Source organism: Podarcis raffonei, chromosome 10 (genome assembly GCF_027172205.1).
Source record: "Podarcis raffonei isolate rPodRaf1 chromosome 10, rPodRaf1.pri, whole genome shotgun sequence".
Classification (NCBI taxonomy): Eukaryota; Metazoa; Chordata; class Lepidosauria; order Squamata; family Lacertidae; genus Podarcis; species Podarcis raffonei.
Genome location: NC_070611.1, coordinates 9885889 through 9912033, shown reverse-complemented (window position 1 = coordinate 9912033; position 26145 = coordinate 9885889). Strand labels below are relative to the sequence as shown.

Sequence of the window (26145 nt, the reverse complement as noted above, 5' to 3'; positions counted from 1 at the left end):
ACGAATCAGCTGTTAGTAAACTTTTGGTTACCCATAGGGATCAATATATTAAAATTGCATATAGTGTAGATTGTAGGTGGATTGCAATCTACAAACATTTATAAGGTTAATAACCTTTACCTATCACACTTTTAAAATGTCCTTTCATCAATAACCTGCCTTGCTGTGGAGATGTAATTGTTTTCTTGCTAGAAGTCATCAAATGATGAGAGTGGTACGTGATTAGGCCATCATATAATAACTGCAGTTTTCTTTTTAATGGAATGCTGGAATCAAGCTTTCAAGTCACACAGGACTTTTTCTAAGGCTGGAATTTCAGGGGGAAATGAGAGCTTTTGCCAGAACAACGCATACTCAATTTAACAAATTTAACAAATTCAATAGGATTTCAAAAGGAAGCCTGCTTGTTAGATACCACTTTTTAAAAAATACTTGCGATTCCGGATAGAGGGGACAGTTGCTTTTCATAGAGTGTGCCCACAGCTCCCACTTTAGTTCAATTTAATTAGCACATGATTTAGTTCAGGTGTAAGGGGGCCGGATGCGGCCCAATTGCCTTCTGAATCCGGCCTGCGGACGGTCCGGGAATCAGCATGTTTTTACATGAGTAGAATGTGTCCTTTTATTTAAAATGCATCTCTGGGTCATTTGTGGGGCATAGGAATTCGTTCATTATTTTTTTCAAAATATAGTCTGGCCCCCCCCACAAGGTCTGAGGGACGGTGGACCAGCCCCAGCTGGAAAAGGTTGCTGACCCCTGATTTAGTTATTGCATGTTGTGGGCCTTCTTTCATTTCCTTCATTCTTTTCATTTCTTGAGAACCAGGGAAATGTTTCATTTCTGTTAGTCAGGTGTTGGTAAAGGTAAAGGTACCCCTGCCCGTACGGGCCAGTCTTGACAGACTCTAGGGTTGTGCGCTCATCTCACTTAAGAGGCCGGGAGCCAGCGCTGTCCGCAGACACTTCCGGGTCACGTGGCCAGCGTGACGAAGCTGCTCTGGCGAGCCAGCACCAGAGCAGCACACGGAAACGCCGTTTACCTTCCCGCTATAAAGCGGTCCCTATTTATCTACTTGCACCCGGGGGTGCTTTCGAACTGCTAGGTTGGCAGGCGCTGGGGCCGAACGACGGGAGCGCACCCCGCCGCGGGGATTCGAACCGCCGACCATACGATCGGCAAGTCCTAGGCGCTGAGGTTTTACCCACAGCGCCACCCGCGTCCCGCAGGTGCTGGTGGTACATGTTAAACTAGTGGCGGGGAACCTCATGTCCATGGGCCAGACCCAAACTGCCAGGCCTTCCCATCCAGCCCACCACGTCTCTCCCAGTATCCCGAACCCACTTCCAGTCGCTGTCTAACATCTCACTGCTACCCCCCTCTTTCTCCACATTACTGCTGCCTCCTCTCATTTCTTTCCTCTTTCTCGGTGCTGCATGTGAAAGTGGTGGACTGAGGGTAACGTTGGCCGTGGAACGCTGTTCTGGCAGTTTCAGGGCCTCGTGGCTCTTCCAGATTCTTCCTCTGTGCTTAGGAGATGTGGAAGCACTCAGCTGGGTGACCTGCTGCTGCTCTTGCGGGTTTTTGGAAGCCATTTTTGGTGCTCCAGAAACTCCTGAGCTGCCTGGAGCCACCGCAGCTGCCGGTAAAGTGCTCTGCTTTTTAACGTTGCTATGAAGAACCCCCTGCTCACATTTGAAGAGTGTGTGTGTTTAGTCCCTGAAAAGGTTTCTAAAGTAAATAATCGAGCTCCTAGGGAAAGAAGGGCCTCCGCACAGACCAGCTGAGGAGTGCATGGCAGAAGTTCGGACTATATGACCCTTTGGGTCCCTTCAAACTCTGCAGTTCTGTTATTCTAACGGGGGATGAGAAAGTCCGTATGTGATACTTCTGCATGCGCAGGTATGTGTGCATGTGAAATCGACTGTAGCTCTGCTCCCTTTGTGCTTTGGCCCCGCTGAGGCACTGGATGTGTGTTATTTCAGTGATCTCTTGAAAGAGGGTCCCCCCCCCCCGAAACTGCTGCTGCTGCTTTTACTAAGCGACACAGGAGGCATTTTGGTTTTAGTCACAACAGCATGATCATTAAAGCTTTTTGTCCCCAGCAAGAGATTCCAAAAAAAGTGAGACCTGTGAAGAATTCCTGGAGAGGGTTTTGTCAGATAGAGCCAGCCTTTTCGTCAGGGTGGCTGCAAATACAGTGGTACATCGGGTTAAGAACTTAATTCGTTCCGGAGGTCCGTTCTTAACCTGAAATTGTTCTTCACCTGAAGCACCACTTTAGCTAATGAGGCCTCCCGCTGCCGCCATGCCGCCAGAGCACGATTTCTGTTCTCATCCTGAAGCAAAGTTCTTAACCCGAGGTACTATTTCTGGGTTAGCGGAGTCGGTAACCTGAAGAGTCTGTAACCTGAAGTGTCTGTAACCAAAGGTACCACTGTACCATATTGGCCTTAATATAAGCCTCACTTTTTCTCCCAAATTCCGACCATGAAAAGTTAAAGCACAGCTTATATTCTCAACCTTACAGTATGCAGCCAGGAGCATGGGGCAAACAGTGCCAGGAGCGTAGCAAAGTGGCACATGCCCCGTGTGTAGTCCCCGTCCTCTCCCCAAGGCTGGGAAGGGAGAGAGCGAGAAAGGGGAAAGTTTGCTGGCAATGCAGTGCAGTTCCCCCGCCCTCAGTATGCAGCCAGGAACAGCGAGGAATGGAGTGGCTTATATTCGGGTATATTCTCCTTTTTTGTCCTCCCCCCATCAATTTTAAAGATGCGGCTTATATTCAGGTGTGGCTTATATTCGGGTCAATACGGTAAAAAGATTACGGTAAAAAGATTAGCTCTGAGTTTTTCAGGAATGAAGACTGCCAAGGAACCCCAAGTTGTGCTCTCATGAATGCAGTACCTGTGGCATTGTTGTGAAGGACTGCAAAGCATCAATCCAAGGATTTTTTTTCATTCAATAAGTTGCACTGAAATAAATAAGCATTTGCTGCCACATGCAAAACAGCTCAGTTCAAATGTATGGCAGTGATCTCACTTACCAGCATGAGAGAGAATGAACGCGAACTCCGTTTTAAAAATAGCCTGTAAGTCTGAGGATTACGGGAACCAGTCTTTCATTTGGCGGCAGATGTGTTTAGGATCAGGATGCCAGTTATTAAGTTACTGAGGTAACAGTCTAGCTGCTTTATTTGCCATTGAGAAAAGAGTCCACATGTTCAGAAATGTCATTTTAGAATGAAATGGCTGTAGGAGAGTTCTGAATCATCTCTTTCTTAGTAGAAACCAATGGGTCTATTGGAGCCAATATCAGGGTTGTGTTGTGATCTTGTGAATTGGTCACTGTAATTCCTTTACTTTTAGGTGCTTGGGGCTATTGTCCTGTTTGCATTTCCCCAAGGCCTTGGGACCGGTTTACTTGGAGTATTGGCTTACGCTATTTATCCCATCTCAACTGCTCTTTTTTGTGTGTTTTTTTGGCGGAATTACAACTTTTGCAAGTGCCTTATACAGTGGTACCTCGGGTTAAGTACTTAATTCGTTCCGGAGGTCCGTACTTAACCTGAAACTGTTCTTAACCTGAAGCACCACTTTAGCTAATGGGGCCTGCTGCTGCTGCCACGCCGCCAGAGCACGATTTCTGTTCTCATCCTGAAGCAAAGTTCTTAACCTGAAGCACTATTTCTGGGTTAGTGGAGTCTGTAACCTGAAGCGTATGTAACCTGAAGCATATGTAACCCCAGGTACCACTGTAGTGTTCATTCCCCATACACAAGGAATCAATCTTTTAACTGTAAAGTTGGTGTGTCTTTTAATCTGCAATTTTAGTTTATAATGTACATTTTACAGGTTTATTTTATTTATATTTGGGGGCTTAAAACTTGCTTTTAACTTTGTTTTTTTTATTGACAGTTTGAATGTATATTTTATATCCTTTGTAAACCACTTCAAGGTTTTATTTACATTTAAGTGGTACGCAAATTCTGTACGTACGAATGAATGAATGGTTAACGTACTGACACTTTCTGCTTTCTGTGGCTCTTTCCATCTCCTGTCTAGAATCCTACCCAAGTTGGAACGGCTCTTCAGGTTTTCTATAACCTTGGCACTTTGAAAGTCACCGTCACTAACGTTGTGGATGGTTACTGCACGTCCTTGGAGGAGAACATCAACAATGCCTTGGATATTAAGGTTTTGACTCAGCCCTCTCAGACAGCGGTTAGAGGTACTATGCCTTCTCCCTTCTGTATTAATACAGTGCCTGGTAATTGGACATTATATTCCCATAAGCAGAATCTAATACAGTTCTTCATGTTCATATTAGTCTTCATCACACTTTACTGTTTGGTAAGCTGTTTCTTTTCTTTGGATGTGATAATACTGCAAGCTGCGAAGTGGAAAAGTCACATTGAGGTAAATGAATTGGCCCATTTCCAAGTCATTCTCACTTCAAACGTGTTGTACTTAATATTGCAGCACGGTATTCTCCTTCCCTCCAGATTTCAAGTAATGTCAACAGCTGGTGCAGCATAGCAACTACAACAGCACAATGTTTACTCAGATGTACGTCCCCCAATTGAGAAACACACACACACACACACACACACACACACACATATAGCGCAACATCGCTTTCAGCTGGCATTTTTAGCACTTAGACTTGTGACCCTCATCATAGCTAATATGACATTTGCTTTAGGTCTTGGAATTTCTCTTGGCATGTGCCAAAAAGGCTTATAATTCTTCCCCATTAAAAATAAAATACAATGGAAGGAGGCAATAGATCCTCTACCATTCTATACTACGGAGTTTGGAGCTCCTTTTGTGAAACTGTTTAAATAACAGTGTAATATTGACTTTCTGTTCTACTTCTGAACATATCAAATATATAACTTTATTTATTCATGACACTTCTATATTGCATATCAGGCAGATCCTCTGGGTGGTTTATGAACTTCAAAATTAAATAAAATCCAAAATAATAAAAAATGCACTGGAATATGGACACACTTCAGAAATGGTTACCGTATTTTTCGCCCTATAGGACGCACTTTTTCCCCTCCAAAAATGAAGGGGAAATCTGGGTGCGTCCTATGGGGCGAATGCAGGCTTTCGCTGAAGCTTGGAGAGCGAGAGGGGTCGGTGCGCACCGACCCCTCTCGCTCTCCAGGCTTCAGGAAGACATCCGCAGCCTGCTTCCCGGAGCGTCGGGCGCCCTGAAAGCAGAGCGCCCGGCGCTTCGGGAACGCATCCGCAGCCTAGGCAGCCCTGCGGGAGGTCCCGCAGGGCTGTCTAGGCTGCGGATAGCAGCCTGCCGCCCGGCGGGCGGGGCGCCCTAAAGCAGAGCGCCCCTCGTGCCGGGCATACTTCCGCAGCGTGGGGAGCCCTGCAGGAGTTCCCTGCAGGGCTCCCCACTCTGCGGATATCAGCCTGCCGCCAGCTGGACAGACATCCGCAGCATGGGGAGCCCTGTGGGAGTTCCCCGCAGGGCTGTCTAGGCTGCGGATAGCAGCCTGCCGCCTGGCGGGTGGGCGGGGCACCCTGAAGCAGAGCGCCCCGCCCGCCGGACAGACATCCGCAGCGTGGGGAGCCCTGCAGGAGTTCCCCGCAGGGCTTCCCATGCTGCGGATAGCAGCCTGCCGCCCAGCGGGCGCGGCGCCCTGAAGCAGGGCGCCCCTCGCGCCAGGCAGACATCGGCCAGCCCCACAAGCTCGGGGGACAGCGGGGAGGCGCAGCGCCGCCATCCCGCTGTTCCCCGACCTGGTTCGGTTTCCCCGACCTGCTTTTTGGGGGGGAAATAAAGGGGAAAAAATTTTCCTTTATTTCCCCCCAACAAAACTAGGTGCGTCCTATGGGACGGAGCGTCCTATGGGACGAAAAATACGGTACCTTTAGTTAACATACATGGGGAAAACGTGGCTATTTAGCTGTTCACTGTGTGCTGGCTGAGATTTATTGAGGCCTCCATGTCTGAAGAAGGAGCTGTTACTTACTTTGGCCACATTTATATTCCGCTGTTGCCCCAAGAACCTCAGGGTAGTATATATGAGAGTTACCCTGTTTTGTCCTTGCAACATCCCCACGAGGTCCAAAGACTGTTAACTTGCCCAGGGCCATCCAGTGAGCTCATGGCTCACTGGAGATCTGTGCCCCAAACTCCTAGGTATAAATCCAAGACTTTTATGCAGTCATCGAGTTGGGAGTTCAGCCCAGAACCTGTGGCCCTCCAGATGTCATTGAACTCCAACTCTCAACAGCCCCTGCCAGCATGGCTAGCCATCAGGGAATGATGGGAGCTGGTGTTCAACAACGTTGGAGGCCCTCAGGCTTCCCATTTCTGCTCTAGCACCATGCTGAACCAAGACCTCTTTCTTTCCATTTCTCTAACAGTTCCAGTATGTCCCTTCTTGTGCATCCAGATATTTAAAATCCTAATTGTAGCAATTCCCCAAGCTGAGCTGTTGTCGTTTAGGTTTTTTGAAACAGGTTGTTCTTAAAACAGGTGGCCCTGGAAGAGCATCTATGCCAACACCAGGAAACACGGCGGCCTTTAGAGCAGCTCTGTGGACCAATATGGAAAAGCTGATGGATCAAATCTGTGCAGCTTGTGGGCAGGTATTTGGCTATTTAAACATCCTCTTCTGGCTTGGCACGGTTTGGAGGGCACCGTGAAATGCAGAAGCGAGTTGGGCTGAAAATGACATCTTTCCTTTTCAGGTGCAGCATCTGCAGAAAGTACTGTCCATGAAAAGAGATCCAGTTACACAGGTGTGCTTCATTGAAGAATTAGCAAAGGTAACGCTTCTCTCCTGGCCCCTTCCCCCGCACCACATCTCTTCCTTCTAACTAAGTGCATTCTTGCAAAGGTAACTTGCCTTTTTTAATTATGTCAGCAGAAAGGGAGTGTTCACTTTTTGGTATTTCAGTGTGTAATGAAATACAGTGGTACCTTGGGTTACATACGCTTCAGGTTACAGACGCTTCAGGTTATAGACTCCGCTAACCCAGAAATAGTACCTCGGGTTAAGAACTTTGCTTCAGGATGAGAACAGAAATTGAACTCCGGTGGCGCGGCGGCAGCAGGAGGCCCCATTAGCTAAAGTAGTGCTTCAGGTTAAGAACAGTTTCAGGTTAAGAATGGACCTCCGGAATGAATTAAGTACTTAACCCGGAGTACCACTGTAGTGCTGACACACAGACTAGCCCGAACGGTGTGCATTGATGGATGATTCAAGATCTATAGCAGCCGTAGGCAAACTCAGCCCTCCAGATGTTTTGGGACTACAGTTCCCATAATCCCTGACCACTGGTCCTGTTAGCTAGGGATGATGGGAGTTGTAGTCCCAAAACATCTGGAGGGTTGAATTTGCCTATGCCTGATCTATAGTCTCTTGGGCATAGACACAAGGCTAGCTTGTATGTGTATCTTTCAGGCAAGTAGAACTTAACCATTTGATGTTTTGTGGGACTGGCGTCTGGTTTAAACCAGGACCTCTGTTGCTTTGTGTAAAGTGTTAGCCTGCCAGCGCAGGGATGGCCTGGTCTATAAATCCCTTTTGTGCAGTTGTAGATGAAGTGGCCCAGTTTCAGCAAAGCAGCAGGAATATCTTGCTTGCTTGTTCTCCTTGCCTTGGATGCAAACTAGTGTAATTTGCTCTGAACTTTTTTTGGGGGGGAACCACCTCTTGAAGATGGGGAACTCTGTAGAATGGCTTTTTAGGGAATGCAAGAGACTGAAGTATGGGAGGAATTGATAACCCAACAAGAGATGTGCATAAACACTGCCCCATCCCCACATGGCAGCATTTGGGCCCAATCCCTTGGGATAACTGCTTTTTTGTCATATTTGAAAGAATAATAAAATATCATTACGTGCCTTTATTAATGATCAGTGTTATCTTTCACCGTAATACTGTGTGCATTGGCTAATTAATCTTATGTATTAGTAAGATAACGTGTCTTTGTATGGTTTGTCACATGATCCAGCCATCTGCTTCTCTCCTTTTGGCAATTCCCTCTTTGATAAACAATCCACGGCTGTCCTTTGCCTACAGTAGCTCCCCTCTGAATACCTATTCTTATCCATTCACTTGTATTGTGCTGTATTCTTATTTAGACAAATTTGATGAATGATGTTCCCAAGGGCCAATAACAGTGCTAGCCAATCAGTTCATCTATCATAATTTGTGAAGGAGAGCCCCTTCCTCTCTTCATGTTCAAGTTTAAATTTTATGCAAAGGGAGAGAGAAAATGTTCCAATTCCATGTGCTGGACTATAAATTCCAACAGATTCAATTTTTTTAATGGAGAGGAGAGACCGTTTATGCAAATAGTTTGCAATATGAATATTAAACAGAGAAACAAAAACTTTTTTCTTGCGGCTGCATGCTCTTTGCAGTTTCTCTTATGAATCGACGTAAAAGAAAAACCCTAGGAAACATACCCTCTTTATATGAGAAGCTTCTCACAGCTACATGGTCTTTGTTAGGAGTTACAGCCTGCCCTTCCCAAGGCATTGGGCTGAGTAATAGTAATTTATCTTACACACTGATGCCAGGAAATTATAGGCCAGGGACCTGCCTTGGGTAAACTAGTGGAAAGCATGATCAAGGGTAGAATGGCAAGGCAAAGGGAAGCATAAGCCTTGCTCTGCAATAATGAGCATTGCTTCTGCAAAGGGCTCTTGTGCCCTACTCATTTTCTGGAGTTCTGGGAGATGCCCCCCCCCCCAAATGTCTCTGTGTTTGACATTGTAAGTTTATTTTTGGCATATAGAGGAAGAAGTTTCATAGCTCAGTGACACGTGCTCATTCTCCCTCTTCAAAAAGGTGTCATCCTAGATCTCTCTGGCTGCTCAGTATACTCAAATCATTTATGTGTGAAAATCTAAGTGATGAGGAATAGGGTTGGCTTTTTTTCATGGCTGGTCACTATGGACACCGCATTTCTAAAAATATTATTTGCTCGGTTTGGTTGTATGTCCAAAGATGTGTCTTTGGGATGGGACCAGAGGGTGGTTGGGTGATTTAATAGACTGATACACCCCCCTTTTTAAATCTTCCCTAACCCCACTTTTGATGGCTTGAAGGGAGATGCCCTTAAAAATTCCTGCTCTTCCCTAGCAAACATTGTGCTAGAGAGGACCACTGTAAATCCTAGTTTAAGTAATTGAACAATATTTTGTTTTATTGTGAATTCATGCTCATGTGGAACGTAGAGTGTATAATATTAGTCAAGAGAACTCAATAGAAGAAAGAGTGTTGATCATTCAAATGGACATGTTTGCATTTGCATGTCTATTTTGATAACATTATTTGGCATTTATTTGGCTGAGGGGCGGGTCTTTAGTCCATTGTATTCTGTCTCAGTGCTTATTTCTCTGAACTTCTAACGGAATGCAGTTTTATTTGAACCCCAAGCCAAATGTGCACTGGCCTTAACATTCATAGACGGCATTGCTATTGTGTGCTGAAAACCTGCCTTTTGCTGCTGCTACTGAAATAAGGCTATCGTGTATTTTCTTAAGTCCCCTAGTTATCTAACATACAGTGGTACCTCGGGTTACAAACACTTCAGGTTACAGACTCCGCTAACCGAGAAATAGTACTTCAGGTTAAGAACTTTGCTTCAGGATGAGAACAGAAATTGCGCAGCAGTGGCGGTGGGAGGCCCCATTAGCTAAAGTGGTACCTCAGGTTAAGAACAGTGTCAGGTTAAGAACGGACCTCCAGAATGAATTAAGTTCTTAACCCGAGGTCCCACTGCATTGTCACAAGCTGCTAGGTAGGACTTTTGGAACTGCCTAACAAGCCCTTAAATCTAGAAATGCAAGCATACCCTCAGTGTCTGTTGAGCAATAGGGACAGCCAGATGGGAGTGCAGGATCTGTTGAGTCTGCTGCCAGTAGTTAAAAATAAGCTGATAAATCATGGAAATTCTAATACTCATTTAAAAAGCCAAAGCAATTTCACATATGATACTATCCGTTTCCACTCTACATAAAGTGTCTGGGAGAGGAGAGAAGGTTGGATTTTTGTGTGTCCACATTAGAAAGTTGATCTAACAACAAAACACATTGGAACTTGCCCATTTTTAAAGGGCTGTATGCCCATTCTCACAGGACATGCTAACATAAACCCTGCATTTTACATTCTGTTTGCTAATTACTGGTGGTGAGGTCAACTCTAGCATTATATCTATCTTCCTCAACAGCTGCGATTCCACTTTAGATGCCCATCTGTCTCCTTGGAGACTCTGCAATGCAAGTCAATGGCCATAGCTCCACCTACATTGGTCACTGGCCACCCCCACTTCTGGCTCTGATCCTTCCCATCACTGTCATGTGCTCACCAGAACGTTGCCAAGGAGCAGGCGGGAAAGTGTTCCCCATCCCTGATTTAGACATTAAAGGTAAAGGTACCCCTGCCCGTACGGGCCAGTCTTGACAGACTCTGGGGTTGTGCGCCCATCTCACTCAAGAGGCCAGGGGCCAGCGCTGTCCGCAGACACTTCCGGGTCACGTGGCCAGCGTGACAAGCTGCATCTGGCGAGCCAGTGCAGCACACGGAACGCCGTTTACCTTCCCGCTGGTAAGCGGTCCCTATTTATCTACTTGCACCCGGGGGTGCTTTCGAACTGCTAGGTTGGCAGGCGCTGGGACCGCACGATGGGAGCGCACCCCGCCACGGGGATTCGAACCGCCGACCTTTCGATCAGCAAGCCCTAGGCGCTGAGGCTTTTACCCACAGTGCCATTATTGCCGTATAAAAATAATATTTCCCTGGAATCATCTGTACGCAGATTAAAAAGCAAAGACACACTTTTTTGTTTTAGTTTGAAAAGCAATATTCAAAAATATATAAACTATGTTCTCCCTGGTACCTACATAAAGAGATTACCTTTTAAAATGTTATTTTGCCACTGGAAAGCACTGAATATAATGAAATGTAGCCTGCAGTGAAACAAAACACAAGACCCTCTTCAAAACTGTGGTGATGTTTATTGATTGTGTGACCACCACACTATATATCATATACACAATAGCATAAATATACAGGCATTATATATATATATATATTATATATATAATCTGATTCAAAACACCACAAACAGAAATAAAGGGTGGATTGAGGTGATTGGAGACTTGACAGTTCCTCTACTGACATTTTTTTTTACTACTGCAAATGATATCTTTTGCTCGGAGTCTCACATTTGGAAGTCACGTTGCTATAGAAATAGCGTGTACGGATCTTCCTTCGTTCAGTCCCACGAGGCCTGCAATACAGAATTGTTAAATCTTTTGCAGTCCTATGTTATAGCTTACAAATATTCATGGGGTAACTTCCAAGGTCTTTTGTCTCCAAGATGCTTTTTCCAAACCTGCCTTTGGGGCCTTGATGATTAGAAAAACCCTGTCCACATTAGTATTAAGAGCTTTGTTTTGGGACCCTGTAGCAGATGAACTGCACAGTAATATTCTCTGTGTAGCTTTACATTTCAAAGGGGCTTGAGAATAAATGTTTTTCATTGTTTTAATCAAACTGCTCCTGGAGGCTGTGTTTTGTGCTGTATAAAAAGGAGGACTGAAATTAGTGTGTAAGGGTTGGTATTTTTCATATATAAATAACACTGTTGAGCACTTGCAAGTAGTCATCTACTGTAATAATGCACAGGTGGAATGTCATTTTAATTTTACATTTTAAACCTTGCCCAGGATGTAATGGTAGCTGTTGGTTATCTGTATTTTTAACTATTGATCTGTCACAATGCTCACCAGAGGGTCTATTTATCAAGCATGTTCTCCACGACAATCACAACCCAAGTAGTCACTTGGCACAAAATGGAAGAACTTAGCCACAGGATTTTTTTCCTACCCAGTGCTAAGTAATTTGAGTTTTGCTGTTTCTGTTTATGGAGAGGATGACGACCAAGATGATCAAGGGGGACAGGAAGCCAAGCCTTAGGAGGAACGGTTGAGAGAACTGGATATGTTTAGCCTGAAAAACAGGAAACTGGGAGGAAGATAAGATGGCCATCTACAAATATCTAAAGCAGAGCTTTCCAAACTTTTCATGTTGGCAACACACTTTTTAGACAGCAAACCAGAGGTCAAACTAACCCCTTTCCAGCTCTGGGAGGAGCGCAGGGAGCGTTTGCGTGACACACTGCAACCGACACACTAACGTGTCGCGACACACAGTTAGAGAAAGCTCTGATCTAAAGAGCTACCACATGGAAGATATAGTGGTACCTCGGGTTAAGTACTTAATTCGTTCCGGAGGTCCGTTCTTAACCTGAAACTGTTCTTAACCTGAAGCACCACTTTAGCTAATGGGGCCTCCCGCTGCTGCCACACCGCTGGAGCACGATTTCTGTTCTCAACCTGAAGCACAGTTCTTAACCCGAGGTACTATTTCTGGGTTAGCAGAGTCTGTAACCTGAAGCGTCTGTAACCTGAAGCATATGTAACCTGGGGTACTACTGTAGATCGAGCTTGTTCTCTCCTGCTCCAGAGGATAGAACCTGAAGCAATGGATTGAAGTTACAAGAAAGGAGATTCCGGCCTAACATCAGGAAGATCTTTCTGACAATAAGGGCTATTCGACAGTAGAACAGACTCCCATGAGAGGTTGTGAACTCTCCTTCCTTGAAGGTTTTTAAGCAGAGGTTGGATGGCCATCTGCCATGCATGATCTAGTTGAGATTTCTGCATTTGGACTTGATAACGTTTGAAGTCCCTCCCAACTCTACAACCCTCCCAACTCTATGATTCTGTTTCAATTCCCAATAGTAAATTTCCACCATCAGCTGGAGGGAGTTAAAAAAGCTGGAAGGCTTTTGATTTTTCTCCTGTTTGGGAGCTACTTGTAGTGTTCAAGTCTCCTTACGTTGCAGCTGGTTCTCTTCCTTCCCCATCCCCTCGAAGGCGGAGGGCAGTCGTATCTTGCTTCTGCAATTAAACCTCTTCCTGCTCTTATTGAGAAATGGACTCAACGAGTAATGAGATTGTCTGGTGAGCCCTGTTCACACCGCTGATGTAATTTCCCCCAGAAAGGGTATCCATCTTTGTCATTTTCAGCAGAAACAGCACCAGAGTCTTGTGACACCTTAATAGAATTAACACATCTATTATGGCCTAAGCTTTGGTGGGCCACAATCTGCTTCATCAGGTGGTTTGCCTCTTTTCTACCCTACCTGAGAAAGGGGGTGTGGCATTTCACACTTACTGTAACCTGATCATCTGGACTATCCCACCTCCTTAAGGGATGGGTCCTAAAAGGTGATGTGTTAGATAAATAGTCCTGGAGGATTCCATATCTGTTGCAGATTTGTTGTTGTACAAGCAGCAACTTTCTGTAACTAAAGAAGAAGGGGAGACCACTGTGAATATTTGCATTGTCAATCCACGTTGCTTAGCGTTCCAGTAGACTAGCAATAGGCACCACCCGCCTGTTTGAAGAGGACTGATAGATAGAAATTCACTAGTAATACTAGGTTTTCCTTTCAAATATAGATTAATTGCAAAAGATAGACAGCAAGCTTGTGAATTTTCTAAATGAGCAGATAAATATGTTTTGTCTAAAAATAGGATACTTGTTCTGTCTTAATGTTGAAGAAATAATTTGAAATGAGACTTTTAGATTGCAGCTGTAGTGTCATTGCTTGTTATCACAGATGACACAGTATGCCAGGTTTTTGGCTGGTTCTGAGGAATTCATTGATTCTTTGGTAGTAATTGACTGGAACATTCAGTTATACTTTAGAGCAGTGGCATCAGGATAGATTAATGTGAACAAGTAGGTTCACATTTCTGTCACTACCAGCCGTTTTTGCCTTCAGGAATAATCTTATAATCCTGTGACTAGGCAGCAGTACGCTAAATTTGGAGCCTGTTCTGTTGATGTGAGCATCTGCAGATGCATGTGATACAATGCTTGCAGCAGATGTAGTACTTCTGGTTTGCTTGGAACCTCCAGCTGGAAATTTATTGGGCATAACCGTCAACATTGCATAATGTTGCATAATGCAGAAATGTGTAACGTTGAACCTTTGTTCCTATGGCTTTCCTTTGTTCTGTGATTTATCAGAATAGTGAGAGAGAATTTTAGTTTCACAAGTGAATATGTGGCAGTGGATTAGGAACCTCTCTATCATTGCCACACATTGCATATCTGTAGTTATTTAAGAGCACATTTGGATTACAGTTGGGACTTTCAATGAGTCAGTGAGCTAAAGGAGACTTGTAGTCCACTCTTGGGGTTATCTGCTGGTTGCAAGCCATCAAAGTGTTGTCATACCTGAAAGATCACCTCACCCCCTACATCAGGGGCAGGCAACCTAAGCCCCATGGGCCACAAGCGGCCTATGGGGGTCATTTAACTGGCCCACGAGCTGCCCCCGAACCAAGCCCCCGCGTGCTGTGCTGAACCGGCGCGGCACAGCGCGGGGACTCACTTCCGCAGCGCTGGAAATTGCGGGCGCATGAGCAATCCAGCTCACGGAAGGATCTCCACTGGAGTGGCCCGGCCCAGGTGAGGTAAAGCCTGCCAACCCCTGCCCTACATACCTAAATTATATCTCTGTTTTATGGGAGATGGCACCCTGCAGATACCATCCCAAGAAATATCTATAGTGTGCCAGCACCTACACTTTGGAACTCCCACTCCTTGCATTGCAGACAAATGCCTTCACCATTGGCTTTTGGGCACATGCTAAAGACATTCCTCTTTCAATAAGGCTTCTAAATTCTTTATCGCAGCTGATATCTTCCCTGGATCTAAATTGATTTTATGTACGGGTTATTGTGTTGAACCATTCTTATATTTATAGTTATTGCTTTTTGAAAAGGTTGGGCATCTGATTCAGTCAATCAATGTGCATTATGTAGCATTATGCAGACATAAGCTTCTGTGTAAGCATCTTCTGTTGTGGGAAACAAGATACTGGACTAGAAAGACCCTGATCCACCAGTCTCTTCTTGTATTCTTACAGTGAAATACAGGAAAAATATGGACTCATTCAACTATAAAATAGGATAGCGGTCCAGTCCGTAAAAACAGAAGGATAAAAATGTACAAAGTGGAATAAAACTGGGTGGTCATAAGCATAAATCAAAAGATAAATATAGATTCAATTGATGTGTGAATACTAACCTTAATAACCTCTAAGTGCACATAAGTGTCTCAAGACAACTTACCGTATTTTTTGCTCCATAGGGCGCACCTAGTTTTTAGGGGGGGAAATAAAGGGAAAAAAATATTCCCCCCCCCAGGTCCAGGAGCGGCAGCAAGATTGCGCACAACCTTGCCACCTCTCCCGGAGCTTGCAGGACTAGGGGCTGGAGGCAGGGAAGCCCGAGCTTCGCCCGACCCCAGCCCCCAGAACAGGCAGCTATCCGCAAGCCTTTCGAAGCGCGGCGGGAACTGGTGCAGCGCTCGCCGGGCTTCAGGCTGCAGGCTGCTGTCCGCAAGCCTTTGGAGCACTCCGAAGGCTTGCGGATAGCTGCCTGAAGCCTGGAGAGCGAGAGGGGTCGGTGCGCACCGACCCCTCTCGCTCTCCAGGCTTCAGCGAAAGCCTGCATTCACTCCATAGGATGCACACACATCTCCCCTTCGTTTTTGGAGGGGGAAAAGTGCGTCCTATAGAGCGAAAAATATGGTAATTGGGAGCATAGCCATGGAAAGGAGCAAAACATCACCTGCAGAGCAGAAGACTCAAGGAAGAGGACATCTAAAAGCACACAAATAAGATTGCACCCGTGTGTGTGTGTGTGTGTGTGTTGAAACTACATTTATATATGCACCTGTGTGTGCTGCTGGTGGAAGGGAGAACTCATTGTGTTGCTCTGAGGGAAATGGGTTACCAGACTCGGCAAAAAGCCTCCCGTGCTCTTGAAATACACTTACAGGTCACAAGAGGCTGATGCCCTTCGTCCTGTATTGCTCTTTAAAAGAGTAGGAGTTTGATTGAAACGATTTCCACTGAGCTGAAAAGTTAATCGGATGCAGTCCATTACTCATCTTGTCAGCAGCTTCCACTATAGCGGATTGTATTACAAGATGATAATCTGTCTGTTACTTGAGTTCACAGACAGCATTACAAATGTTTCTTCCTCGCCCGCCCGCCCAATCGCTGTTTGTGTGACTTAACGTTCTTTGTGTGTGCGTAATTTTCACCTGGTTTCCAAGCTTAATGAAACAATTCCCCCCTGGAAATAAGGCCTGTGCTGGCGATGGTGTGTTTTTGGTGCATGCTAAAAACCTTTCTACCCATCCATGCTCTCGCTGAGGAGTGCTGTTGGTCAAGTGCACTGCTGGTTACAGTCAATATGCCGAATCCTTAGATTGTGTTTTTATACTGCTTGGATGGACCGATGGTCTGAACTCGGTTTAAGACAGCTTCTGGTGGTCCTTCCCTGGGAGGCATGAAGAGTACAGTATCCCTAGTTGTAAATTTGGGGCATTTCTGACTTATCTCTCTCATCGTCTTTTTCTCCCAGGATGGCCTGTCAGACATTTTGTGCACGTTTTGGACGGCAGTGACTCAGACTCTTGCCTCCCAGTTTCAGAAGGCAACCGACTGTAAGTATTGAGTCCGGCCTGTGCGATTCTTTTGTTTTCTACATTTATTCTGAAAATATGTTAATTCTGTAGAATTCGCCACTGCTGCCGCCCCCGCTACCCAGCCAAATAGTGCTCAATAAAATACCAGTGTGGGTTGGTAGGAATCAACCCTCCCCCCCTTAAAAAAAATATGTAACTGTCTCCTGCAATTCCTTCATAGCAATATATCCACTCCTTCGGTTCAGCGTGGGGAATGAATGCCTGTCTTCAGAGTTTCTGACAACTTCCCATGTGCCAGCAAAAGCAGGAAGTGGCTTTTTCACTGGCATGCAGGCAAGATGTCGCCTAATCTGCTGAAGTAGCAGAGTATGTAGCTTTCACAAATTAAGTTTTAAAAAAAATATATTAAAAAATGTCCACTAGCACCTTAGAGACCAACTACAGTGGTACCTCGGGTTACATACGCTTAAGGTTACATACGCTTCAGGTTACAGACTCCGCTAACCCAGAAATAGTTTTTTTTAAAAAAAAGATATTTATTAAAATTTTCCATTATAATACATTAAAAAATCAAAAAAGAAGAAACAAAAAAGTTTAAAAACACATAGAATTCAGAATCCTTATTTTCAATAACATATTTCCCTGACTTCCCCACACCTCCCCCTCTTGTATTCCAATTCAAATTGTTGGTTCAACAAGTTCTTGTCCCTAATTTTTAACCTTTTTATATTTTATATTTAGTTCATTTTGAAAAACCCATTTTGCCTTGTAGACATCAATGATTATACATCAGTGCTTATTCTTAAAGCCTTTTTCTAAAGTCGGCCTAAATTCCCTTCCACGATTTCCTCAATTCTCATACAAATAACAAAACAAAATAAAAGCAAAACAGATTATAATTATACACCCTTTGGATTCCTAAACTCCACCCCCCCCTTTCCCGGTTCCAATCCCCAATAAGCGTCCATCAGTCAATCTACTAGAAATAGTACCTCAGGTTAAGAACTTTGCTTCAGGATGAGAACAGAAATCGTGCTCTGGCGGCGCAGTGGCAGCGGGAGGCCCTATTAGCTAAAGTGGTGCTTCAGGTTAAGAACAGTTTCAGGTTAAGAACGGACCTCCGGAACGAATTAAGTAATTAAGAATTAAGAAGTGTGTGTGCACACGAAAGCTTATACCAAGAACAAACTTAGTTGGTCTCTAAGGTGCTACTGGACAGGTTTTTTAAATATCTTTCGACTGCGTCAGACCAACACGGCTACCTACCTGTTTAAAAAACAAATACCTGTGGAAATGTAATAGGGAGGAGGTGGTTCTGTGGTGTTTTAGCTGTAAGCCACCTTGAGCTTCGGGGGAAAGGTGGGATATAAATTAATATAGTGATAATAATAACAGTAATACTAATAGGCTGCCTTTTTTGCTTGCTTGCTTGGAAATCTGCACAAAATAATGCAGATAGGGAAGAGTTGCATTGCTGATCTACTAGGTGCCCATTATATCCACGCAGCAGTAACCGGCACAGCATTCATGATGGCACTAGGTGGAAAGAGAAAACGTATTTTTTCAACATTAAAATGCTGCACTTTCAGTGCTCAGGAAATCACGTTTCCTACAACAGAAGCGCTATCTTGAGGAAATTGGGTTTTGCACAGTCCTGAGTACCAGCTATACTACGTTGAAGAAATGCGCAGGACACACTGCAATAACTGAATAATGGCAGTTTACTCTCCCCCCCCCCTTTTATACTAAAACATTTGTCTGGGCCCTCTGTGGTATATGCAATTAAAAAAAATTTCTTGGAAAATTAGTGATAAGTATTTGTTATTGAATATGTATCAATATTTCTGAACACCCATTTAGAGATCATTGCTCACATGTCAAGAATCAAAGAACATTAGAAAAGTGTGAGAGCTGATGTTGTGTAACTAGGGGGATACGGGTTCAAAGCACTACTTGGACATGCTTGACTTCCCCCCCAGTTATTTCACCATTACTTTCTGCCACAGAGGTTGCCAGCCTTTTGCCCATCGATGCCATGGTGCCGTGAAGGCTTTCATTGGCTAAGTTCCCCAGATTCTGAGCTTTCATTAAAATAAATAAGCCTCTAGAAAGAAAGTTACGAGGCAAAACGTTCAGGTACCTTGAAATGAGAAGTGTGCATGCACACGAAAGAAGAAGTGTGCATGCACACGAAAGCTCATACCAAGAACTAACTTAGTTGGTCTTTAAGGTGCTACTGGAAGGAAAAAAATTTTTTGTTTTGACTATGGCAGACCAACACGGCTACCTTTCTGTAACTTGAAATGAGAGTGAGTGTCATATGGCCACCATGTGTATTTTTCATGGTACTGAAGAACACTGTTGTTATTAGACAGCAGCACTATCAGTCTATGCAGTATTGTGTGAGCTCCACAATCGGGACATTCCTGTAGCAAGCACAAGGTTGTCATGGGTGGTTGTCTCAACCATGGGTGGTTGCTATGACACGTTCCACGTGGCAGCCATTTTGTGACTGGCACCCCCTGCACTCTCCCAAAATTTGAAACACGGCCCAAAAAAGGTTGGCAACCCCTGACCTACTGTGTAGGCTGTTCTGAAATCCTTCGGAGAAGAACAGGACAAAAAGGCAACCTGGAAAGGTTTTTTTGTTTTGTTTTGTATTGCTCCACATTAGTCAAAGAATATCAAAGACTGTGCATCTTTTCTTCAGGTGAAACAGATACTGAAGCCGCACAACAATAGTTTTGTGAATTTACTAGCATTTTCCCTTCGTGCTTATGGATAAATCTTAACTTTGTGCATGTGCACAGCATCTCTGTAACCATCTTTGAAGTTTATAGCCCCTCTTTTAAAAACGGTGAAAGTTGCCTATTGCTCTATTTGTACGCAGTTGTTTTGTATAGTTGCTAAGTAACCAAGTGATCTAATTTAATTTGAGTGACTGCCTAATGCTGTCAAATATACTTCGCCATTACTAAATAAAAAATACGCTGTCAGGCTGGAAAGAAATTGGAATCTCCGAGGACTCCTCATAGCTGCCGGGTCCTGGACTCAGGCTGCATCAGTTCCCTGCTCAGGGTCAAACTACATGTCATGAGGGAGATGTGTGAATTTTTCGATATCAGTAGCAGCCACAGGGCCTCCAGTCTAAATTGGGGCCATGGGTGTGGGTGTTAACCTCCCCCCCACCAAAAAAAAACCCCACCACAGTTCTCACGAATTACTCCCCACTCCAGAAATTCTGCCTGTAAAGTGTTCCAGGCCAGCACAAATAGCAAATTCAGAGAGGGGGAGATTTTTATGATTGGGACAGTGAACTCATATCTTTCTGTGGTTCCAATTATTATTCCTTCTCCCCACCCCCACCCCCCAATGTGGCTGTAAAATCATAAGAAGAGGCTTGCTGGATGAGACCGATGACCCATTTGGTCCAGCATTCTGTTCTCACAATGGCTAAACTGTTGCTTGTGGGAAAAGAGCAAGCAGGATTCGAATCCAGGGCCACTCCTCTGCTTTCCAGCAACAGATATTCAGAAGTATTACTGCCTCCAGCAGTAGAGGGAGTGCATAACCATTTGTCTAATCTTCCTTTAAAGGGTTGTAAGGTAAATTATAAAGAAACGTAAAAACTGTCCATCCTTACTTGGCCCACAAATGTTTCAGGCCTAAGCTGTGTCTGTACATCCTATGTCTTTTGCAATAATATTTCGTTTCCTTGTTACTCTCTCACTTTGAGTATTTTAACTTGTTTATTATACATATATCCAGTGAAGCTTCTGGGCTCTTTTTAGTAATTTTAAGAGCGTTTAGTCAGCAACAAACACAATAGGCATGCATACAGAAAAGCCCACTTTCAGACACTCCTAACTTTAGCGTGGGCTTGGCAAAATCCAAATCGAAAAGGTATGAAATCTAAACCTTGGAAATAAATCTGTAGGGTTTAGCAAAATAAGTACAGTAGCTCTATTCATAATCAGAAAAATATAACAAATTGTAAATCAGCCTCTCTTGTGAAGAGAGGTACATGTCTATATATTTTGATGAATGATATTTTAAATAATATGTGGAAATTCTGCTGGTGACTGAGAAGGGACACAGTGTTTAATTTGCAGGAAAAAACCTATCTAGAAATCCTTCCATCTGATTTCAGAGACTTTACCTCTTAGCTGTATGTGTTGGGTCTCTATAGTTACACAGTAGTGGAAGGGACATTTGCTCAGGGACACTTTAATCTTTTCTTGTGTTTCAGAGTTGAGTCATTATATTGAAAATAGATCCTTAGTCAAATTATGCCCTGAGAGAAGGTAGTGATACTGGCCTAGTTACCACAAAATGCTAAGCAATGGTTTATTCAACTATAGTTTATTGAACCATGACTTAGTAGTATGTGGGAACTCTGTCCATTGACTTCACTATTTGTTTACTGGCAACAAACTCTGATGTGAAGTCATGGCACGTTGTTGGCTTTCAGATTTTGTTTTGTTTAACATGTGTGTCAAGCACTCTTCCTTAACCATAGTTTTTTGGTTACCACCCCTTCCCCAGGACACTCACCAAGTTGAAGCCATTTTTTAATCATCTGTGAGATGATCATTGTTAACACATGGTTTGTTAAACAAACTATGGTTTAGCATTATATGCAAACCATCCAATAGTTAGAAGACAAGAAGTTTTATTTTCCTTTGCTAATGTTAATGAAAATTATTTCTCATTGAGAGATTGGTAACTATTTTATAAAGAAGCATATTTAAGCCTAAAGAAGGAATGAAGATCAGGATGGAACATTGTATTAGGACTGCCAAAAAACTCTGAATAGTGTTTTGTAAAGCAATCCTGTAAGGTTGTGAGGGACACCCAATTTCCTCTTGAAAATAATTCTGGGATGCAATTTCACCCATACAGGCCTTGTAACAAGGACAGCATTTATTTAAATATTATGTGTCTGTATTATGTTGAATTTAAATGACAAGAATTGTTGGTATTACAGAAACTGATATGGTGTTCCAAGTAATATTTATGGATTTGTTTGGTTTTTGTGTGTTGTAGCTTCCATGTTTTTGAAACAAGCTTTTGAAGGCGAATACCCTAAATTACTGAGGCTCTATAATGATTTCTGGAAGCGTATTCAACAATATAGCAAAAATATTCAAAGAAATTTCATTACAAATGGCACTGCCGAGCACTTTGCAGAAATTCAACAGATAGAAGATGATACACAGGACATTTTCATGCAAAAGAAACAGGATTATGAGTATGTATATTGTGTATATATAATTAGAAAATAGAAAATTCTAGCCTCTGAAGCTTTTTATTCCCTACAACATAGAGCATTTCGTTTTAACATTTTAATTAACAACAATGTACTATTTCATTCTACCAGTTTGGGCATTGTTTTTTTACAGTGTACATGATTTTTAACCACAGCTAGAATCAACCAGAGTTAATGATTTGCGCAAACGAGTAAATGATTTACCTTGAATGCTCAACACCACAATGCACTGAGGAAACAAACCATGAGCATGGCTTAGCATTATGTCAGAACTGGGGATTGTTTCACTTCCAATGAATCTCAGTCTATAGCCAAAGTTTGTTGTTGGCTCACTGATTGTGGCTTGTTGGAGCAAAACAAACCACAATACGTGGCTCGGACATAACACTAAGCTAGGGGGTTTTGTTTGTTTCCGTTTGTGTGGTAGCAAGTAGGAGCACAACAGCCCTGCTCAGCACATTCATGGTAAACCATTAACTGAGATATATTGTGATGTGCAAACTAGGCCACTGAATCTGCTCCTCCTGGCATGTACTGTACAGTGTTGATTGGCTTGGACAGAAGTAGACAAACATTTTATGGGTTTCTGATCTCCCACCTGTCTAGTTTGTGAGATATTTCATATGTGAGGCTCTGAATCAGTGGGCTGTCTCTGACACACTCTATTCCTGGAGTTCTCAAACTGTGTCACACTAAGGCTCCCCAAAGCAACATCTCTTTGGGACTGAATGTGTCCACTGGCTTGACTGTGTCAAACGTCGATCTCATTCCAGGGGGGGGGACCATTTAGACCATTGTAGATATTGGAGCAGAGTTGGGGAACCCGTGGCCTTTCAGATGTTGCTGAACATCAACTCCCATGATCCCTGATCATTGATCATACTGACTGAGACTAATGGGCTACAGGTTCTCTGCATTAGTGTCCCCAGAGAATTTTAAAAAACCTTATTAAAATTCTGATAGAGATTGCAGTGCTATATTGTTTTCTGTCTCATGGTGCGTGCAAGACACCCGCTGAAGTGTCTTGGGAAATCTCTAAAATTCCTGACAACAGTTTGCTGTTATACAGTGCTTCCTGAAAGTACAGGTTGAGGGGTCCTTATGGGTGGGTCAGTAATAAAAGACAGGGGGTAATGTATTCAATGGGTTTTCACTTCTGGGTTAGAAGCTGGTATGAGTTGGGGTCAGGGACTCAAATTTGCCTCTTATACTAAAAAACAGAACAATATAATGTATATTATATATGTGACTACAGCAAACTTTATTTTAAGTTAGGAAATGTTCCATTTTTAACATTGAATGTCTCAAAGAAAGACCTTGATTTAGAAAAATTGCTTGCTAATTGAACATTTCATGCATTTCGAAGGAGAAGATTAATTCCTAGAGCTACACACAACTCTGCCAATTAACGCTTTAGTATGTGTAGCTGCTCCTAAAGTCAGGATACTTGCTTTATAGGCTTTTGCATACTTTCCCACTAGAAATTACTCTAAAGGATCTGCATGCCTTCAGAATAATTTGAGTAAGAGCTGAGAAAGTAGGGATGGTGTTCCTTTAAGGTAGACTTTAGTCCAACCCCAAATTGGTTGTTTTTTGTTGTTGTTGCTTTGTTTGAAAAAAGGAAATATATTTTATCTTAACCCGTTTTCCCCACTACTCAGCCCAGAAATAGCCCTGAAAGACTCTTTGCAACCTTATGAAGCTGCCTACTTGTCAAAGTCATTATCGCGGCTCTTTGACCCCATCAACCTCGTCTTTCCCCCTGGAGGTCGCAACCCTCCTTCAGCTGACGAGCTTGACAGCATCATCAAAACCATTGCAAGGTAAAGTGTTGGTAATAAATTTTGGGACGTAACATGCAGTGTGATTTTCCTTTCTCCCTAAATTATAGTTTAGGAAATGGAAGCTCATTACTGCTAAATGATTGATTCCTCATTAATTATCCAAGCAATTAGCAGTGAAATTAAATCAGAGCTTATCTCGTGCATTTTTATTGTGCAAACTGGAGAAACCCACATAGTTCTGTTGGACCTCTTTCTGTGTTTGCACACGTTACATTCTACTTCCTGGAGATGTTGTTCTGGACATTTCTGCTGCTGTTCTGAATGTGAAGGTAGTTTAAAAAGAAAAGGTGTCTAAGCCCTAGCTGGCCTGGGAGTGGACATAAACGTTCCAGCCACATTGTTAGAGGCCAGCCCTACATTGTATGTTTCACCATGTGTTGCTGTGTGATAGTAATTGTGAGGTAACAGTTGAGGGAGAGGTCTGGAGAAAAACGTCTTTGGAAGAATTAAAACTTTTCATAATATGAACATTATCCCTCCCTTCAGGATATGCCACATTGTTCCAAGGGAGATGAAAGTAGAGACATAATCATGATCTGAGAAGAGTCTAGAATATCCTTACTCAATCTGATGCCCTCCAGATGTTTTGGACTGCGAGACTCATCAGCCCCGGACAGCGTGTCCAGTGGTCAGGGATAATGGGAATTGTAGTTCAGTAACACCTGGATAGGGAACTAGGTTGGGAAAGGCTGATCTAGAGTGACACAGAGTTTTGAACTTATGGCATTAAATTTTAAAAAGCCATGTGGGTGGGAAGACCAGGAAGCAGAACAGAAGAATTATTTGACCCCTGCATCTCTATATCATAACCTCTCTTTGGTCACGTGGGTGGCTGTGCTGCAATTTTGAACATGAAGTGCTGGTCAAACTGTTTTGAAAGCATGAAGCTGTTCTTTAAAAAAAAGAATATTTCCTTTCATAGATTGATTTCAGACCTGATGAAGAAGTATATCCATATTTGCTCTTGCGACCTATAGAATGCCAACATAGATGCATTGGTGGTATTCCATTATGATCTGTGGAGAGCGTTGTATGAAAGATACCTTAGAGTTCTCTTGCACACAAGAAACAAATCTGTGATCAAATTTTACTGTCCATTTACCAAGTTTGGAAAGATCCTTTCAGAACTCTTCGCAATTCATTTTGTGTTTTAGCCACCCTGACGTTTTGGTGTCATCAGCAAATCTGGCTGCCTGACTGCTCACCCCTAACTCTAAATCATTTATGAACAAGTTTTAAAGCACACTTTATTTGTGAACAAGTAAAGAAGTACAAAAGAAAGTCACTATGTGAATGGTGCATAACCTCATTCAGAATTAGATGAATTAAATTCATTATCCTAACATAGTGTGTGTAGAAGATGTTATTCCCTCTTGTTTGGTTGAAGAAAACAGTTGAAGAATCGTGATTAAACAGTCATATTTTTTTTTTTTGCCTTTTGTTTCTAGTGAGCTGAATGTGGCTGCTGTAGATCCAAATCTCACCTTGGCGGTATCAAAAAATGTGGCAAAGACCATACAGCTCTTTAGTGTGAAGTCTGAACAGCTTGTAAGTAATTCTCAGTTGTGAAATCATTTTAGGTTTAAAAATGTGTTTCTTTCTGTCATCAGTGCTCCTCAAAAACAGCAGTGCAGTTGGAACAGCTGAAATGTTTAAATACTTCCAGTTATACGTTTTCAAATTTTGTGAATCAGAATTACTCGGGGCACAATCTAATTCCCAGGATTGAGTGGTGTTTTTCCTTCACCACATACAGAAAGGGAGGTTTGTGGACAGAGAAGGTCTCCTCTCACAAGCTTCTCTGTTGCAGGCATGGAAAACTCTCCCCACCCAAAATGGTGGACCATGAACGATTTTGCTAGAAAGAGTGGCGTGGCGTTAGGTAAACTTGCAATGCCTCTCACCAGTCCTGCAGATGTAGTGATAATGGAGGCTGTGACTCAGAACACACAGACCTGCAACTGCATTTTGTAGGATTGCTGGGGAACCTGTGTTCCTCCCGATGTTGCTGGACTCCAACTTCCATCACCCCCAGTCAGCATGGTCAGGGATGATGGGACTTGTAATCCAAATAGTATTATGAGCCTGGCTAGCTCAGTTGGTTAGAGCGTGGGGATGGAAACACCAAGGTTGCAGGTTCGACTCCCATATGGGACAGTTGCATATCCCTGCAACTTGGACTAGGTTGGACTAGATCAGGGGTCGGCAACCTAAGGCCCATGGGCCACAAGCAGCCCACAGGGATCATTTAACTGGCCCCCAAGCCGCCCCCAAACCAAGCTGTCTGCTTGGCAAGCCCCCGCGCACTGTGCTAAACCAGTGCGGCATGGGAACCTGCTTCTGTGGTGCAGGAAATTGCGGGCGCACACAATCCAGCCCACAGAGGGGTCTCCGCTGGAGTAAACCGGCCCAGGCGAGGTAAACCTTGCCGATCCCTGGACTAGATGATCCACAGAGTCCCTTCCAACTC

General features: G+C 43.5%; 1 protein-coding gene across 5 annotated transcripts in view; it reads left to right on the top strand.

Moving 5' to 3' along the window:
• Window positions 1–26145, top strand: part of COG5 (component of oligomeric golgi complex 5) — a 178509-nt gene that overhangs the window by 108959 nt on the left and 43405 nt on the right. For all 5 annotated transcript variants that reach the window (XM_053406133.1, XM_053406135.1, XM_053406136.1 and 2 more), the window contains 7 exons: window positions 4060–4225; window positions 6503–6615; window positions 6718–6795; window positions 16499–16580; window positions 21609–21813; window positions 23493–23654; window positions 25124–25223. In XM_053406133.1, the coding sequence (XP_053262108.1) occupies window positions 4060–4225; window positions 6503–6615; window positions 6718–6795; window positions 16499–16580; window positions 21609–21813; window positions 23493–23654; window positions 25124–25223 (906 nt within the window). The remainder of the gene's footprint in view (window positions 1–4059; window positions 4226–6502; window positions 6616–6717; window positions 6796–16498; window positions 16581–21608; window positions 21814–23492; window positions 23655–25123; window positions 25224–26145) is intronic.